This window comes from Saccopteryx leptura, chromosome 1 (genome assembly GCF_036850995.1).
Source record: "Saccopteryx leptura isolate mSacLep1 chromosome 1, mSacLep1_pri_phased_curated, whole genome shotgun sequence".
Taxonomy (NCBI): Eukaryota; Metazoa; Chordata; class Mammalia; order Chiroptera; family Emballonuridae; genus Saccopteryx; species Saccopteryx leptura.
The window spans coordinates 235868280-235888466 of record NC_089503.1 but is presented as its reverse complement, the minus strand read 5'-3'; the positions used below and the strand labels follow the sequence as shown (position 1 = coordinate 235888466).

At 32.9% G+C, this 20187-nt stretch overlaps 1 protein-coding gene across 2 annotated transcripts in view; it reads right to left on the bottom strand.

The window, feature by feature from the left end:
- Window positions 1–20187, bottom strand: part of GALNTL6 (polypeptide N-acetylgalactosaminyltransferase like 6) — a 1118979-nt gene that overhangs the window by 711353 nt on the left and 387439 nt on the right. For both annotated transcript variants that reach the window (XM_066387896.1, XM_066387897.1), the window contains exon 3: window positions 18530–18638. In XM_066387896.1, the coding sequence (XP_066243993.1) occupies window positions 18530–18638 (109 nt within the window). The remainder of the gene's footprint in view (window positions 1–18529; window positions 18639–20187) is intronic.

The following is a 20187-nucleotide window of genomic DNA, read 5'->3' as shown; positions in this document are numbered from 1 at the left end:
GATAGAAGCTATTTTTAGCAGAATATCGATTTCTTATCATAAAGAAATCTCACAGCACCAGTAGTAGTAAATAAGGTTCTTGACTATATAATCATTGAGGTGGTTATTTTTTGACTGATACATTCTTAAAAAGCTTCTGGTAGGTAATGCACAGATTTATTAATAATTTAAGGTGTCCATCAGAGTTTTGCTTTTGGGTTTATCAATAAAGATTCATACAAATAATAAAAGTTTTCTTCACCCATAAAATATATCTTCATTGTAATGCCTGAGGAAATCCTCTTTCCCAGCATCCACAACAGATACATTCAAAGGAAGTCTGGAAAGAGTATATGTTCAGTGACATCTATTTCACTGGTAACTATGTTTCATGGAATGATGTATTTGAAACAGCTGTGTTGAATTACATTCTCGGATTCTCAGAGAAAGTGAATTGATGTGAATATCTATTATAATCACAATGTGACTGCCCAGTTACACACAAGCTTGCAGAATGACATGTGATGTCTCACTTGGAAATGCCAACTATTACACCATTTGATAGCTATGTTTAAAAGAATTATCATTTCCTCTTTTTAGTCTGCCTAAATGCTTGTCACTGTAAAATGGACTAGCTCAATTTAAACCAGATTTCCATGTGCTAATCACATATCCTTCTGGTTTATGACATTCATGTCTTTACACTGGTCATGACATTCTTATGACAATTTATTCCAACATTTAAAACAACTTCACTTCCTTTTCACTTAGTTCTCTTTTCCCACTGCAGTCTAGCAATGTTTTGTTGTTTTTTTTAATTCTAGGCATTTTCAAGGCCTAATTTAATTTCCATCTCTCAACCAAGTGTTTTGTCTGATCACTTTATTTCCCATTGATCTCTTCGATCTTCAACTTATTTGACCCTCCTTGTAGATTCCACATTGTTTTACATTATTTTTAATTCAAAATGCAAAGTATAGTATCTTTATTGAGCTAATTTAAATAGTGTTTGTAATTTTATTAACAATCTGCCTTTATCATTCCCAACTTTTTGTAAACTCACATGGTCATATATTGATACAAACATAAACATCAAGCTTAACTTTAGAAAATTTCTTTAGGAAATTTAGATATCATCAACTTCATATGGTTTCAAAATAATGTCAACTGTAATTTTATCCTTCATCAATACATGGTACCCCTGGTTATAATGTTTAGGGGCTTTCTCCTTAATTTTTCATTACTATCCCATTTTTGACTATCGTAATCATATGCCTACTTCTCTGCTATTACATGACAAATACTGTTACATGACCACATACTTTCTGCCACCATGGCACTGCTTCTAATAAGCTGTGACCTTTAGAAGTTTTGTACTTCCCCACACTTCATCTTTTTCCCCAACAAACTTCTAGAACATCTTATCAAGGATGGCATGCTATTTAAACTCTCCTAGTACCCAATGTAGGTAAAAATCATTTCACTTGTTCAAGACCTTCCAGCCTACTATATAGACTCTCTCTGGCCCAGTTAGCATTAATTCCTGTGTATATTTAGGCCTGTCTGAGCTAAGATATTTAGTCAAACATTATTCAAGGTGTTTCTGGATGGAGTTTTTATTTTTGGATGAGATTAACATTTAAAATGAACTTTCATTTAAATCTATCACAAAGGAGATAAGGCTATACATTAGGATAAAGGCAGTTTCTTCAATAAATAAGTGTTGGAAAAATGAGAGAGATACATGTCAAAAATGTAATTGTACCACTTTCTTGCACTGTATACAAAAAATAAATTCAAAATGAATTAAAGACTTAAATGTAAAACATGAAACCACAAAATTCCTAGAAGAAAACATAGGCAGTAAACTCTTTGACATTGGTATTAGCAATATCTTTTTGGCAATGTTTCCTTGAGCAAAGGCAACAAAAGCAAAATAAACAAATGGGACTACATCAAATTAAAAAGTTTCTGCACATGAAGGATACCATCAACAAAATGAAAAGACTACCTACCAAATAGCAGAAGATATTCACAAATGTTCTTTTCCAATAAGGGGTTAATATCCATTAATATTCAAAATATTTAAGAAACTTGAACAACATAACACACAAAAAATAATATAGTTTAAAAAGGCAGATGCCATAAATGCACATTTCTTCAAAGAGGACATGCAGATGGCCAACAGACATATGAAAAGGTGCTGAACATCACTAATAATCAAGGAAATGCAAATCAATATCACAATGAGATATCACCTCACACCAATCAGAATGGCTATCATCAAAAAGAAAAAAAAATCAACAAATAACAAGTGCAGGTGATGATTTGGTAAAAAGGGAACACTCCTACAGTATTGGTGAGAACGTAAATTGGTGTAGCCACAATAATGTACAGTATGGAGATTCCTCAAGAAATTAAAACTGGAGTTGCTATATGACCCAGCAATAGCACTTATGGGTATTTATTTATCTGATGAAAACAAAAATACTAAATAAAAATATATATGTACCCCTATGCAACATTATTTATAATAACCAAGATATGGAAACAACTTAGGCATCCATCAATAGATAAATGGATAGAGTAGATGTCATATATATATATATACACACACATACATATACATGTACATATATATACACAAATATATGCAATTATTTTACTCAGCAATAATAAGGAATGAAATTTTACCATTTGCAACAATGTGAATGGAGCTCGAGGGTAGTTTGCTAAGTAAAATAAGTTGGGCAGAGAAAGACACCATATGGTTTCACTTATTCATAAAATCTAAGAAAACAAATGTGAAAACAACACAAAACAGAAATAGACCTATAGATACTGAAAAAAAGCTCATGATTGCCAAAGGACAGGGTTGGTAAAGGGGTATAAAAAAGATGGGGTGAGTTTTTTCCTCTTGCTGATAGCCCCAAACCCAGGCTAATACATACACTCCTAAGTCCCACAGATAATTCTGTAGAACAGCTCCAGTTGCAAGGAGCATAGTTAAACATCTGCTGCCTTAGGATAAATCCCTTGGAAAGGAATTAAGGGACAAAGGGACAAATAAAGATTTTGATAATTATTGCCAAACAGTGAGTATAAATAAACAAATAATATCTATAGCTGTGTGTATATGTGTGTGTATTATATATATATATACATATATATATATTAGCACATACCAAGTAAAGTGAAACAAACATGAATATTAGGCACAAAATAAAATAAAATGGTAGATTCTGAGTAAAGTTGAACAACTACCATAACGTGTGTGGGCCTCATCCAAACAATTGAAGGCCTTAATAGAACAAAGGTCACCTCCATCAAACAAGAAGGAATTTTCCAGTGGACTGCCTTTGGACACTAATCACAACTTTTTTATGAATCTTCCGCATGCCAGCCTTCCCCATCAGATTTTAGACTTGTCAGTCTTCCACAATTACATGAGTGAAATCTTTAAAATAAATCTTTTCCCATCTGTATGTGTATACGTCCTGTTTGGTTATGTTTCCCTGGAGAACCATAGTATAAGCCTTGATCGCGTCATCCTAGCCACTACATCTCCTCATTTCAGGAGAGGCTCCTCATTTCAGGAGAGGCACCTGTTATTTAGAATAATCAGAAGAACATAAAAATTCTCTAGATTGCACAGTATGCTCCAAGCGTCTGCTATGTTTATGGATCCCTTCTGAATAATGACCAAAAGAGATTCATAAGGTAAGATGTGGTGTTTTATACCAAGTTCCTGGGCCCAGGTTTTCAACCATGGCTTATTGCCTGAACTACATGAAATCATCTAATGCCATGCTGTCCTGCTGTGTTTGAGGGAGCTTGGCATGCTTGTTTTGTATCACAGCGAAAACTTAGACTGACTGGTGACTGCCCTCAAAAGTCACATCCTCAATTTTGGGTATTTTAGTTTGGAAATACAATAAGTTGGTCATCAGAGGAAGGAAGAATAGAAGCAGCAGCAGCTGAATAAGATGCACAAGAGAGAGCTACATGGTAGGCAGGAAAAGAGTGCTTCTCAGGGTCTGATCTCTGCTATGCAGAGATCAGTAACCTCTGCTGGGAGGTTACTAATGCTACAACACCTGCTCAACTTCCACATCTCCTCAAGTCCAGGAAGGCTGCTTATGAAAGTATAGTACTTTCTGCTTTCAGCACTTTCCCGTTTACTGTTAAATTAAATTTCCTTTGGTGGACTGAAATATTCTGTGTTTCCATTCCTTTCGATATGAAGGAACATTACTATGTTTGAAGTAAATATTAAATTAAATTACTAAACAATGTTAAAAGTTAAAATCATTACCATATTTAAATCATTATTTAGAAATATTTAAAAGACAATATTTAAATATTGTCAAATATTTTCTTTTTATTGTTAAAAAATTACTACAACTCTCATTCATAAAAAAGTAGCATTGCTTTTTTTAGTAGTTAAAAGAAGCATTATACCATTGTTTCTGAATATGAATATATTCCACAAGCATTAGTTTACTAATACTTTCCCAATATTATAATTTTGATATAAAAAAGTGAAACAAATTATGTTTTATATTGCTGACAAGGAGTTTATGCATGCCTGCTCCTTTTAACACAAGATCATACTTTAAAGGAAAATGCTAAGAATCATATAACTTATTTATATTTATAGCTACATCTATATCTACTGGGGTTTGGAGTCCCAGATTGAGTCTAGTTCTATCTGGTGTTGAGATTTAACTTATCTGATGAACCAGCCTAGAGGTTTCTGTTGATTTAAGTTTATTTTCCTGAGGGTTTTCACAGCTTTTCATTGTTACCAGGCCAGCAGGGGATAAGGAGAAAGAAGTGTGAAGAATAATCAGTTGGTGTCTGATACAGATTTTTGGTCTGGTTTTAGAAATTTAGAGCTGAGTTCTTTTGACAGAAGGACCATTTGAAGGAGGTTTTGTGTGAAGACCTCTGGGAGAGTGTGAACTGCAATTTAGTTGTATTAATACCTAGACGACAAAGTGCAGAGCAGTTGAGGGGAGAGGCGTTCTCCCGCCCACTTGTCTCAGGAACCAGCAAGTGGAGGGCTATGAAAACACAGAATAATGTCTTAGGGACACGGTGATGTGCTGTTTTGGGAGCACTGGAGATAGGATCCCAGTGCTGGTGGCACTGAGATGCTGAACTGGAATAGCTGTCAACCATCAGCTGTCAATGCAGTGGCCAGAGTAAAGGAATAGGAACATCAGTATTTGGTAAACTGGCATAACTCTAAGGATCTCAGAAATATGGTGAGATTTTGTAGAGAGAACACTAAGGGGTCTGTATATAGTGGAGGGCAGAAGCCAGAGAAATGGAGCCCTCACCATTATACAGACTCTGTTATACACATGATGGAGGAGACAGAGAGCAGTGCAAGTTACATGTGTTATAAATGGCAAACAGTCAAAGAAAAGTCAATAAACAGATAAGAATAGACAGTGTATAAAAAACAAGGTTGTCCCAGAATTCATTGGCATTATGGCATTAATTTGAACATACATATGTGTGTGCATCCATCTATAATCACTTTATATATATATATAATACATTATATATATATATATATATATATATATATATATATATATATATATAGCATGGGAACATGCATATGCATAGAATCATATGAATAAAATCACAGAGATATGTATAAAATCAATTTTCTAATTTTTTTTTTATTTTATGTTATTTTATATACTAATATATACAAATACTATTAATAATATTTGACTGTCCCTACTTTATAGGATTTTTGTGAGAAATGATGAGGCACAGTACTCATGTTAAGGCATTATGTCTAATGAAATGACAGGAAACATGGCCTAATATACAGAATAACAGGACTTACAGTAAAAATGCTAGGTCTTTGTCATAAAACAAACACTGACTTTCCAAAAATAAATAATACATTTAATGCCTTTGTTCTCTTTATACAAGTAATGTCAGAGGCTTATAAAAAATTTTGTTGTTACATAAAATATAGCCACTATTTACAAGACAAAAACTAAAAATAATTATAAATCTAAGTCTTTGTTAATAAGACATTTGCTATAATTTCAAGTTATTTCTTGAAATTTTATGTACATGAGTGGATTTTATTACTAATATATATATTGCAAGTAATGTGTAGTACTACTAAATTATATTAGATTGTTATCTAGGTCAATGTCTATTAGGTTAGTTTAGTCATTCTAGTTCAATAATTAATTTGCATCCCTAAGGCTCAGTTGGTCACCATGGAAATTCAAATCATTATTAATTGCTTGCTAATACTAATTTTCTTGTGCTCTATGGTCACTTCACATTAGTGAAGCAAACACTGTAATAAATTAAGTTCTTTATATATTAAATCTTATTTTTCAAATGTTATAATGTCTATGTTGTATAAATAAGGCAAGTTTCTTATATAGATATAATATTTGGGGGTAGAAATATTTTCCTTTAATATTAAATAAGGTGTTGGTCAAATAAGTTTTTAATATATGATTTTTATGTTTGCTTGCTTATATGATAGTTTGCATTGGGGGCTGGGCAGCATCAGGTATGTGGTCTGTGAAATTGCAAATTACCTTCCTGCTTGGGAAGGCTCATTGTTTTGCTAATGTTTGCTGGAGAAGAGGTTTTCCCACCAGAAAGTTTTGAAAAGAGAGAGCAGAAGGAGAGGAGAAAAGAGAGAAGCCATGTCAGCAGAGAAGTGAGAAGGTGTGCAGATGGGGAACCAGAGGGGAGAGGCTTCTGCGAGCTCTGCTGAGACTGGTGAGGCCTTTGATTCTGGGAGAAACCAAAGAAGATTCTCCTGGTTGTGGAACTGGATAATGTGTCAGAACTTTATGAGCTCTGAATGAGTGAAAGAGAAGTGTTTTCACTGCCTGTTTGCTCATCGGCCAGTGCGAGACTTTAATAAAGGAATGGCCCACCATTTTTTGGCTGCACTGTTTCTTTACCGTCTGCCCGAATCCAGTGAGAACCTGCATGTGCAAGGCCAGAAGGGCCACAGCTCCTGGCCATTCAGAAGCCATGTGAAGCTTTTGGTGTTGCTGAGGACCATGTATGTGATGTTTCTATCAGAAGGCACAGTTGCTTTCAACTGGCGTGAAGGCAGCTCAGCATCCACTGTGACTCACGCAGAGAGCAGTCAGTCTAGCTGGCACGGAAGGTTCCCAAGCTGGTGTCTGGGCAGTGTTACCATCAGTGTATGGCACTGGCAGTCTCCCTTCCCAGTGCACAAACACACCGCTTCCTCTCTAGCACTCATTAGGTAATACAGCTAAGATGGCCCAGAGCTCATTCCTCTAAGTTGTGCCAGATCCTTGATATGCATTTTGGAGGAGGCTCAGATAATCATTTGAATCTCCATTAAATTATGACTAAAGTATAATGCCTTAATGATAATTGGGCTCAAATGAATTACAGTCTCCGGGAACTCTCAGTTATCATAGTATTAACATGTGATGAAAACTTGGTTAATATCATAATAATGACATCAGAGTCCCAAGTCATCAAAAATGTACTCTTCATTTTTAGTTCTTATACTCTTCTTCCTAAAACTTATATAGGGATGGGCAAAAGTAAGTTAATAACAATAAATAATAGAATAATCAAAATAAATAGTAATATAAGAATAAATTCTATAATTCACATAATCAAAACTGTAAATCTACTTTTTTGCCAACTTCTGTATATGCCACATAAGTACGTAAACTGTATGACACTAAATGCAAAGAAGGCTTTAAATCTTGCTAAAAAAGTGAGGCCGCAGCCAAAATAGCAAATCTCACTTCATGGAGTTTGAAGATCAGAGCTACTATTAGCAGAAATATTGTCACTGATATTGAGCTATAAATAGATATAATGCCTATTAGAGTTTCCTGCATGGCAAGCTGCCAGAAAATATAGATGAACAATTCAGACATTTTTAAAATCTGTGCAGGAGATGGTTAAACCTGGGAAGAATAAAATTAGGTATAAGGCTTCAGAAAAATGAATGACAGACATCAAGTCAATGTAACCTTAGTCTACTTGAGCCATTTGGGTTCAAATCCTTCACTTTACTAGATGTTTCTCACCTTTTTCATCTTATAAGACATCTTCTTTGTTCAGCAGAACATTATACTATTTTTGTCATGATCAAGATTTATCTACTTATAGGGCTCCTCCAAAATGTGGGACATTTATAGCCTGAAAAAAATTGATAATAATCACAAAAACTACCATATAAAAAAGATTTTTGACAAATCATAAACACAATACATAGAGGGAAATAGTTTGGGGGCAGATGCTCATAAAATGTTTGTCTTGTAATAATAAATCCTAAAGTAAAGATAGATAGCTTTACTTAAAGTCTGAGTAAACATGAACCTCCTAGTGAAATTTTTGGGAGAGTAGGTGTCACCTGAGTAGATTTGGAGGCGTGACAAATATTATGGCAGGTGATTCAAGTTATTATCATATAGCCATATCATTTAGACATAGAAATAGTTATGAGATTATAGAAATAACCACTTATTGAGCATCTACTACAGCCCAAATAGTTTAATTATATAACATTTCAAATTTAAGATAACTCTATGTGGTAAGTGTTATCATTAAACATTTTACTAGTGAGAAAATAAGACTAATCTCATGCACACTTGCCTATGGGAAGTTGGTATTTCTAAAGAGAGGATTCCAAGTTTCGCAACAAATAATTGAATTATTTTTAAATTATTCTTACCTTACTTTTGGAGAACAAATGATTTCAGTTTCATAAATCTTCTGAGATACTTCTATGTTGCAATTTTTATATTGTAAAACTAATTGTCACTCAATTCAGTTTCAGCCAAATTTTGTTTTACTATTACATATGTAAATGATACATCTCTAACAGAATGTTCATAATCTTTTTGCTTCCATTTTATATTTTTATTATTATACAATGACTGTCAAAGGAAATATCTCATTAAAAGTTAATTTTAGTCTAATGAATAATAATGAATGTTATTTTGGTAATACCTTCCAAAGTTGACCACCTCCCAACACTCTCATTTTAATTTTATTGAGGAAACATCATAGGTGTATAAATTATTTATTTATTTATTCATTTTTAGGAGAGACAGAGACAGAGAGAGGAGAAAGAGACAGAGAGAGAGAAGGGGGAGGAGCTGGAAGCATCAACTCCCATATGTGCCTTGACCAGGCAAGCCCAGGGTTTCGAAACGGCGACCTCAGCATTTCCAGGTTAGCGCTTTATCCACTGTGCCACCACAGGTCAGGCCATCATAGGTGTATAAATTGTACCAAACTACCAACAATAATCCATGTTCATTGGGAACAATGAATATGGTATTGAAAAATATACCAGATACTCTTTTTAAGAGACAGGAAACATCAATAAAAGGTGACCAGGAGCCATTGTAGTTATAGCAACACTACCATTTTACATTTTCTGAAAGCAAAGTAGTTACAGTCTTTCCCAAATGGGCCACATTTCTGTTTCCCATTCTGCATGGTTGGTAATCTTGTTCAATTATGTAGAATAAAGACATTTAAGAGCAAAATGGGTCCCTGATCAGCACTAAAATGAGCTGTTGTTTAAAGAACTTAGAAAAGCTTACTGTTGATCATTTCAACACATTAGTATATTCTTACCTCTCCAATAGTGTTTTAATTCATCCTTTCTAGATGTTTTGCTATGTAAATTCACAGCAATTAGTATAAACATTCAGTAACTTAGATCATGATGTTTATGGTGGCTTGGGAAGTAAACTCAGGAAGAAAAAATCAGCAGCCATGTTGTGTCGGATTCTCATATTACTTTCTTAATGCTTGAGTGTCATTATGCAAAAGCCCAATTCAAATCATTCAAGCTAATGTGTGACTTAGAACCCTTAGGCAAATGATTATATTTCAGGGAATCATAATGCGTTTTAACTCATTAAATAAATCCATATATGCATAAATATAGACAAGGATAATGGCTATAGAAACTAAGTAGGATAAATAGTAAAAGGAGCTATATCTGTGTATGATAATATGGTGATTGAAAGGCATGTCTAAGCAGGTGATATATGGTCTGGTGACATTAGTGAAGGGGAGAATGGGTTATGAACATATGAGTTACAAGTGTTCCAGATCATGGAGACAGCTTAGTAGAATGTCTTGGGACACATTTAGCATACTGGAGAGAAAACAAAGGGGACCATGTAGCCAGTGGAGAGATGACACATGAGTTAGTAGGTGATTAGGGCAGAGATATGTGTTAGGGGTAGATCATGTTTGATCCCGTAATCATGGAATGAATTTGGATTTAATTTTGAATATGATAAAGAGCCTTTGCAGGCTTTTGAACAGAGGAGTAGAGTGACCTGATATTTAATTTTTAGATTATTCTAGCTGCTATTTGAAGAGATGAATATAGGTGACGGAGATCAGTTACAAGACTGCTGAACTTCTTTTGACAAGAAATATGGTTTTGATCCAAATGGCCATTGTCCATTAACAAAAAAAGTTCCTCTAACTATGCTGCATGGTTTTCAAAAGCCACTGATATTCATTTTTGTCTATTGTTTTTTCTTCAAGAGTTTATGCCATATTTAAAATACAGCGGCATAACTGTTTCAAAAGGAGAAATGCACCCCCATGTTTATGGCAGCATTGTTCACAGTAGCAAAGATCTGGAAACAGCCCAAGTGTCCATCAGTGGACAAGTGGATTAAAAAGCTTTGATACATACATACTACAGAATACTACTCAGCCATAAGAAATGATGACATAGGATCATTTACAAAAACATGGATGGACCTTGATAACATTATACTGAGCGAAATAAGTAAATCAGAAAAAACTAAGAACATATGATTCCATACATAGGTGGGACATAAAAATGAGACTTAGAGACATGGACAAGAGTGGAGGGGTTATGGGGGGGAGTGGGGGGTAGGGGAGGGACACAAAGAAAACCAGATAGAAGGTGACAGAAGACAATTTGACTTTGGGTGATCGGTATGCAACATAATCAAATGTCAAAATAATCTGGAGATGTTTTCTCTGAACAGATGTACCCTGATTTATCAATGTCACCCCATTAAAATTAATAATAATAAAAAATAGGTGAAGGGATTAAAAAAATAAAAAATAAAATAAAATACAGTGGCATAAAAGTATTTGTTGGATGAGTAAGTAAATGAGTAAAATCAAAAGATAATAAAAACCCTAGATATTCACATTTATGAGTGTGATTAACTAGAACAAATGGAAAAAGTGAAAAGTTAGATTTAATTTCATAGGATTGCTGAGGCATACTGTGGAATGCATAATTGGATTATAATTATATGAGACATAACCTATTTCAAAGAAATAGATCAAATATAGGAGTTGAAAACAGCTTTTTTTCATGTTGAGTTTACCCATATTGAAATCTAAAAGCAGTGATAAATACAGTGGAAAAGTGTCTAAGTTAGAATAAAAGGAAGACTGGACAACAAAAATTTTCAAATTTGAAAACTAAAAGTAAGCGCTTTCTAGAAACACAGATCAGTGGTCTTAATGATTTCATAAATCACACGTGCTTGTGTGCACATGACACATACCTGCACCTCTCTAGGTTGATGACTTAAAAAATATGTGTTTACACTTAGAAAAAGATGTAAGAATTAGGTAACATCACATGTTAAAAACAGCTTTCTAAACTTACTGCATATTCTTTTCAACATCCAACACAAGTTATTTGATCCATAGTTCAGAAAAATGTCATCGACAGAGTTTATTGTTATTTCAGAAATATATTGGCTTTATTTTCAAATTATACATAGAGAAATATCAGCTGGGTAGCTGTAGAAGCTCACTATTACAATTGTACCCAATATATATACAGAATAATCAATATCAACTTATATATTGTATCTCATATTGCATCAAAGAAATCCATATTTTAGTTCCTTTCTTTCAATTCTTATAAATAATTTGAAAAATGATTATCAATTTTGTGATACACTGCAACTCAAAAAGATAGCTACACTATTAAAAGCTGCAATCTAGTGTCAACAAATTCTCAAATGATGTGAAACTAAATGAAATATAGTTGGATCACATAAAGAAAAATAATGCCTAAAATAGGACCGGATTAATAGTAAATCATAAGAAAGCAAAATCAGAAAGTCAATGGAATAAATACAAAAGTTTATTTAATATGGTTTTACCCTTGAAAATGTGGTCTACCTGTTCCAGGATGTCATTTTGACCCTGAAAGGCTATGTGACATACCTTTCTCCTATAGCTATATTGGTTTGGTTAATGGCAATTCCCAAACAAAGAAGTGTAAGATTAAGACATAATAAAAACTCTGAGTTTCTTTGAAAATAAGTTCTAATTCTTTTTTTTATTTTTATTTTTATTTTTTTTTTTTATTTATTTTTAATGGGGTGACATCAGTAAATCAAGAAACATATATTCAAAGACAACATGTCCAGGTTATCTTAAAGTTCAATTATGTTGCATACCCATCACCCAAAGTCAGATTGACCTGTCACCCTCTATCTAGTTCTCTCTGTGCCCCTCCCCCTCCCCCTTCCCTCGCCCTCTCCTCCCTCCCCCCCCCCCCCGTAACCACCACACTCTTATCAATGTCTCTTGGTTTCACTTTTATGTCCCATCTATGTATGGAAAAATGCAGTTCCTGGTTTTTTCTGATTTACTTATTTCACTCCGTATAATGTTGTCAAGGTCCCACCATTTTGCTATAAATGATCCGATGTCATCATTTCTTATTTAAGAGAATCCTAATAATTTACTGCACCTAAGGTTTCAGGGTCTATCCTTCAATTGATCTTCTTTTTATTGTTTTAAATAAAACAAATCTCCATTTTTCAACAGTGTAAGCAATATCTTCTCTTCCTCATTATTTACCTTGCCCCTATCTCCTTATATACCACTTGCTTATTTTATGTTATTTAATATTCCTGATATTTCAAAAATTATCAAATATGTCATAAAGATGTAATTGCCTAAACAAAGCATAAACTATTAAGATTAATAAACATACTAAGACTTTTTAAAAAAATGCATGTTGCTTATTATGATAATATAGTTTTATAAAGTTTATTGAGATTTCATCAGAAGGTAGTTTTCAGGTTTTTAAGATAATTGCAGTGTTAAGTAGGCCAAAACATAACTAAAAACAATATAACTAAAACATAACAAATGAATAGAATACATTGGACTATGGAGCAGTATGATGGACTAAAATTGGTACTTGGAGGAGATTTAGGGCCCTAAGTGCTTATTCTCCAAAAGAAAGGTTAAAGTTAATAAAAACCTGTGAATCATTTCTTAAATTAAGAAAAAATATTGGTGGGCCCTGGCCGGTTGGCTCAGCGGTAGAGCGTCGGCCTGGCGTGCGGGGGACCCGGGTTCGATTCCCGGCCAGGGCACATAGGAGAAGTGCCCATTTGCTTCTCCATCCCCGCCCCTCCTTCCTCTCTGTCTCTCTCTTCCCCTCCTGCAGCCGAGGCTCCATTGGAACAAAGATGGCCCGGGCGCTGGGGATGGCTCCTTGGCCTCTGCCCCAGGCGCTAGAGTGGCTCTGGTCGCGGCAGAGCGAGCATCGCCCCCTGGTGGGCAGAGCATCGCCCCTGGTGGGCGTGCCGGGTGGATCCCGGTCGGGCGCATGCAGGAGTCTGTCTGACTGTCTCTCCCGTTTCCAGCTTCAGAAAAATACAAAAAAAAAAAAAAAAAAAGAAAAGAAAAAAAAAAGAAAAAATATTGGTGAAAGTCAAAGAAATTATATAAGACAAAGTCAACAAGAAAAATACAATAGCTAAAATAAGGTAAAATTAGTTTTTGAAATGAAAAATAAAACTGATAAATTTTTGGTATAATTCTTTAAGGAAAAATGAAAAAAGATGCTTATAAATAAGCAATATTTGAAAGATAAAAACAACAAATTTAAGCACTGTAGATATTATGTATATTTATAGAGAATATTATGAAAATTTGTTAATAAATATGAACATTTAAACCAAGTAGTTAAAAATCTTTGCCTAAAAAGGGGCAAGTCCAGATAGTTCACCCACAAGATCTCCATACTGATTAACAAATAATTTTAATATACAACAAGTAATTACAAAGTGTAGAAAATAGGAGGTATTACTCAAGTCATTTTATGAAGATATTATATTGTCTCCAAAGTTTGACAAGGACTCCATGAGATAAAATAATTCATGGTCAATATTCACGGAGAAATTTCTCCATGTAGAAAATCATGATTTTCTCCAGAGTTGCAAGTTTGATTTTCATTAGAAAATCAATAGATATGATTTTCTCAAATAACAGATTAAAGAATATCATATTTATTTCAACAGATGCAAACAAAAAACACTATCAATAAATAAACATTCATTTACTGAAAAAAAATAAAACTTACAAACTTTCACCAAACCAAATTCAAAAGGATTTGCAAACATGGAAGAGTGTATTTTCATTAAATGTACAGATAAAATCTTTACAAGAGTGTCTAATCTGCTATTGTTTGAATAATAACAAGTCAAGAAGAGCCACCTATACCGATAGTTCAAGATTGCACTGGAGTTCCCAGCAAGTGCAGAATCAGAACAAAAAGAACTAAAATTATAAGGTCTAGAATAAAAGGAAGACATTTTAAAATCACTGTCATTACCTGTAGATATCACACTGTGGCTATCACAATGTATATGTCTACATTGAATATCCAAAAAAGCCTATAGGAAAAAGATTTTAATTCATAGAAGAATTTAGAAAGTTTTCTTAATTCAAATCAATATTAAAAATTAACATTTGTATATACCAGCAACAAACAATGTAAAATTTCAGTAAAATCAATAACATGAACACTATTCACATAACTTTAGTTTTTTTAGGAAAGTACTAAAAATGCCTGAGAATAAAATTATAAACACATCACTAATGATAATGAATAAGCAACAAATAAACAGAATGTATACCATAGAATGGATACTTTAATATTGAAAAAAAATTTTACTTATCCCTTGATTTTTGAAGATTATTTGAAATTAAAATAATTTGGTATATCTGTAGATGTGTGTGTAAAACTTGACAAGCTTAATTGAAAATTTTAAAGAAAGGCATAACGTGAAGAATGGCAGTACATTCTCAAGGAAGAAGAGCAAAGAAAGTAGAATGAATAGTACCAGATATCAGTGATGGCTACAAAGATATAGTACATAAGATATGGCATTTAGCTCAACAAATTTTACTCAGAACAGAATTGAGGAACCAGTGAAAAAACACACAAATATGAAAACCTGATATATAATAGAGCCAACACTGCCAAGCAGTGAAGGAAAAAATTTTCCAATTAATTGTGCTGCTTTTGGTTATATAAAGGGATGAAAAGTAAATAAATATTGAACCCCTTCTTTACATCAGATAAAAATTAAGGCCAGTTAGACATAAAGCCTAAATGTAAAAGGTAAAATACTCTAGCTTTTGAAAGATAATATTGACCATCAGTATAACTTATCCTTAAAAAACAATTTCCAAATTTGACTACATCAAAGTTATGAAACTTGAGATTTTTTTTAAAAAACAGTCTACAAAATGTGTAATATGATATTTTCACTGTATACAACCAGTCGAGTATATTATTTACAATAAATTAAGGGAGATTGATAAGGAAGAGAAATAAATTTAAACATTAAAGTCAGAAAAAGGAATTTTACCAAATCAAAGGCACAAACATTCCAGAAGCATAAAAAAAGATATCCACTACATTTGAAGTTAGTAGAATGCAAATTTAAGTGTCAATGAGAGATTATATATATTATACCACAATACTAGGGGGGAAAAGTTAGACACTACGAAATATTCACAAGGATATAGAGCAGTGGGCATTCCATCCATTATTGATTAGAGTGAAATCAATATCTCAACTTTGGAAAACAGTGTGGAGTACATGACATACCTTAAGTGAACATTCCTTACACATACAGAATCTACTATTCAATATGCATTTAATAAATATACTGTTTATTTAATATAATATATTTAATACAATATACTATTTAATAAAATATTATCTCTACACTAGAACCACGAACATGAATATTATAACATTATATGTATATAATAATCAAAATCTTGGAACTCCCCAAATGTAGAAAATTAAACAGTAAAAATGAATCAACTAGAGTTCTATACCTTGACATGAATGAATCTCAAAAACAATTTTGAGAGAAATAAAAAAATCACATAGTATAAATAAATTTTCAGATAAAGTTCAACCAAAGGCAAAATGCAACCACATTTGCTTAGGGCTAAATATACAAGTGGTTCAAGGAAAAAAAACCCCATAAAACACTACTACAGAGAAAAATAAAAGTAAACACAAACTTCAAGACTTGGAGGGCACAAATGATCTTTTCTTTGGACCTAAATATTGAGAATAGGAAGGATCATTCTGAGTTTGTACCTGCATGTACTTGCATGTTTTCTCCTTTTATTTTTGTTATATTGCATAATATTTAAAGAACGATGAAATATAGTCTATTGCATTTGTCATATATCTTCCAGTGAATCATATAATATAGTAGTATTTAAAAATGCTTTGAAAACTTATACTTTAAGAAACTTATTATATTACCAATTTTCACTGAGGTCAATTTCCCTTGTCTCAAGGGAGAATAAGAATATAAAAGACATGTTCATCCAGGATGCAGAATGGGTAGCAAGAAGCATAAATAAATGTGATGTTCTGCATTTTGTATCCAAAACTCATCAGCACAAACAAAAGGTAAGCACATCAAGTTAAGTGAAAGTAACTTTGATGAATTAACAATGACAGTTATCATTAATTGAGTATATAATGTGTTAAAAAAATTGGCCACTTATTTAAGGTATATTATCTTTAATCCTCACAGCAATTCTGCAAAGTAGAATATGAGAAAAATAAAGTGATTTGCCACTTAAACTAGCTCATATTTGAAAAATCTAGGTTCTGACCCCAGGTGTGTCTCTGATATGTGCCATTGTCATTAATTACTTCATATTGCCCAGATATTATTCAAGGTTGAACTGTAGGGTGTGATGGAGCATTAGACCTGGTCTTTAATCTAAATCTGCAAAGTATTAGCTATTTGACCTTGGATAACATTTAACAAATAAATTCTTAAGAATTTAGGTTATTTTTTTAACTAATTGGGGATAATAAAATCTATTGATTAGAGCCATTAGGAGGTTTAAATTAAATATATGTGTAAATATGTGCACAAAACATTTATTCAATACAATTTAGCATATTATATTATTGTTATCAATTTGGCAACATCAGTTAGTTAGATTATATAAACGTGTTCAAATAAATGTCAGCATCCTGTGGTTAGAAAGGCAAACAGATGGTTGGATTAATATAGTTTGATAAAACAGATAACAGAAAAAAATAAAAGGGCTTCAAAAATGAGGATGCTGATAACAAACTTACTTTCATGATTGTTTAGGGGATCATAGCCAAAGTAGAAAGAGTGAAACTTGGAAGAGAGAAAGATTCTCTGAGGAACAGAGAACATCCTTATGAAGAGCAGCAGCTTTAATGAAGTTGGGGGAAGGTGAAGGCATGATTTAGGGGAAAGGAATGAAAGAAGAAACTTAAAGAAGAATACAATTAGATCATCCACACCTGACCCTGAGCTAAAAAATATTTCATAATCCCAAACAATTTCACAACTATTTAAATACCAGCACTCCAGTTTTCCTGATGGGATGAGTTATGTGAAAGGTTGACCAGTAGGACCTCACACCGTGGACCAAACAAGAGCTTCTCTATTTCTGTGGTATGTTCACTATGGAAGAAAACTAGAGCTCCTTTAGTCAATTAATAGTACATGGATTTCCCATGATATGTTATTCCTTTTCATCAATTTCTACTTATGGTATATAGCCTTCTGAATCCCTGTCCCATCCACCTAATTTTTCAGTCCTTATAGAAAAACTTGCTTTTTCTTGTTAATTTTTTCACCAGGTAAATGTTTCCCCTATCTCAAACCCAAGGCTAGCATTCTGCTACACATATATAGACTTCCTTGACTACGTTTAATTACTTATCTGTTTGTCCAAGTATTGCCACCTTCAGGTCCCTGCTCCAGTTATCCACCAGCCTACTCATGTCTAGAACATGGTACACATTTAATACATTGTATTGCCAGTTAAACATATCTAGGCCTAAGGAGTCAACCTAATTCAAGATGTATGTCTATTCATGTCAAGTCTTATTGATAAATCTCAAGATACCCCCAGAAATTATTAAAAAGCAGTTTGGAAATACAAAGTACTATAGAATTCTAAAACTTTAATGACTTCTTCAGCTAATATTGTAAGGGCTGTTTATTATTTGTTTTTTTCTAAAATTTGAAATTGTTTCAGTTCTGTTCCATGTTGACCTCCAATACCCCCATGAGACGTACCTTATTGTGTGCAAAAGAAATGCTACTTAGAGATGCTTTAAGTGACAAATAAGACAGGGCAATAAGTGAAGTAGCCCTTTGGCTTACACTGAACTCCATACCTGAGCGCACAGCCTCTTTCTGAATGCTCTCATAGTCATGCCAGTCTTTTCTTCTCAAACCATCTGTCCATGCATAGAATTGCCCATCTCCCAGGCCCAGTGGGAATGTCTGTGGAAAAGGAAAGTATTCAGAGCATAAAAAGGAGGTATTTCCTTTTTTCATGGTAGGTAAACACAGCCAGCACATAACAGGCAATCAAAGAATATTTGTTGAATAAATGACTCTTCCAAGTATGCTGAGAAGAAAGCTATTGCTACTAACCATATTGATACACATTTTTTTTCTTTTAATAATTTTATTTTTTTAATGGGGTGACATCAATAAATCAGGATACATATATTCAAAGATAACATGTCCAGGTTATCTTGTTGATACACATTTTAAAACCTTGTTTCAACTTTTAAAGTAAGAGCATGTGTTAACCATAATCTTTACCATTTCTTAGTTTATTTCATCCAGAGACAGTAATGATAATTCAATATACTATTGAATATATAATTATAATTATAAAATTATAAAAATATAATATCAATATATTATTGAATATATAATTCAATATATTTATGTTCAGTGGATACTGAGCATAAAAGCCTAGCTGTTTTCACTTGCCCAAAGAGTAGATATTAATAATGCTACCAATTTTGGTATTAAATGGAATAAATTTTTTGTGGTTTAATTAATTTGGATTGAGTCTATTTGAATGGCCTGGTAATAACATTAGCAACCATTCATTGAATGCTCATTATGTGCCAGGTTCTATGTTAAATACTCTGTACATAGAAGATTGTTCCACCCTTATGATAGTCTTTGGCTGTAAATCTTCACCTTTCTGCCAACTAAAACTGAGGCCCAGAAAATTAAAATAACTTGCATCAAACCAAAGTGGCAAAGTCAGGAGTTGGACCTATTCTATTAAGACCAAAATTGTGGTCTTAAAACCTAATAAATATTGTCTCCTGTCTAGCTTTTTGTTAAAGTATGGTACCTGATTATACATATAGTTGAAACTATTACCCACTCAAGAACTGCAGTCAAAACATTTTTATGTTTTGGTTAAACCCAATATGTTCTAATGTCAACTTGAAAATTATTTCTGTGCACATTGCTGAAGCTACTTTTTTATAGTGTTTATTTTTGGTAATAGGAAATGTTTTAAATGAATATTATTTTCACAATCTTAATAGTCAAGAAAATATAAAATAAATGATTTTATATTTACATATTATTTTCATTTTGTTTGGTTTACGTCTGAAATAAATAATACATCTATAGAATAAGGTAAAGAAACATTTTTTAAAGTTTCAATTTAGGTAAAACAAAAGATGAGTTATTTCAATGAGGAGATTTTATTATATGAGCCTTTTCAAGGCAAATGAAGTACCTTATCAGTTTGAAATAGTAAAACTATTGTGCTTATGAAAAATTATCTACCATATGTTTAGCTTTTAAAGGATCCACTTATTGTTGAAAGAATAAAATGGAACTAATAAAGAAAAACAGATAGTAGTCGGGGAAAATATTTTCTAAACCTGGTGGCTATTATCTATACATTTAAAGGAATTTATTCATGAGAATGGAGAATTCAGAAAAAACAACAGGAACAAACTCTCAATGGTGATGGTGAGTTTTTATAAAATTATGGATATATAAAAATAGG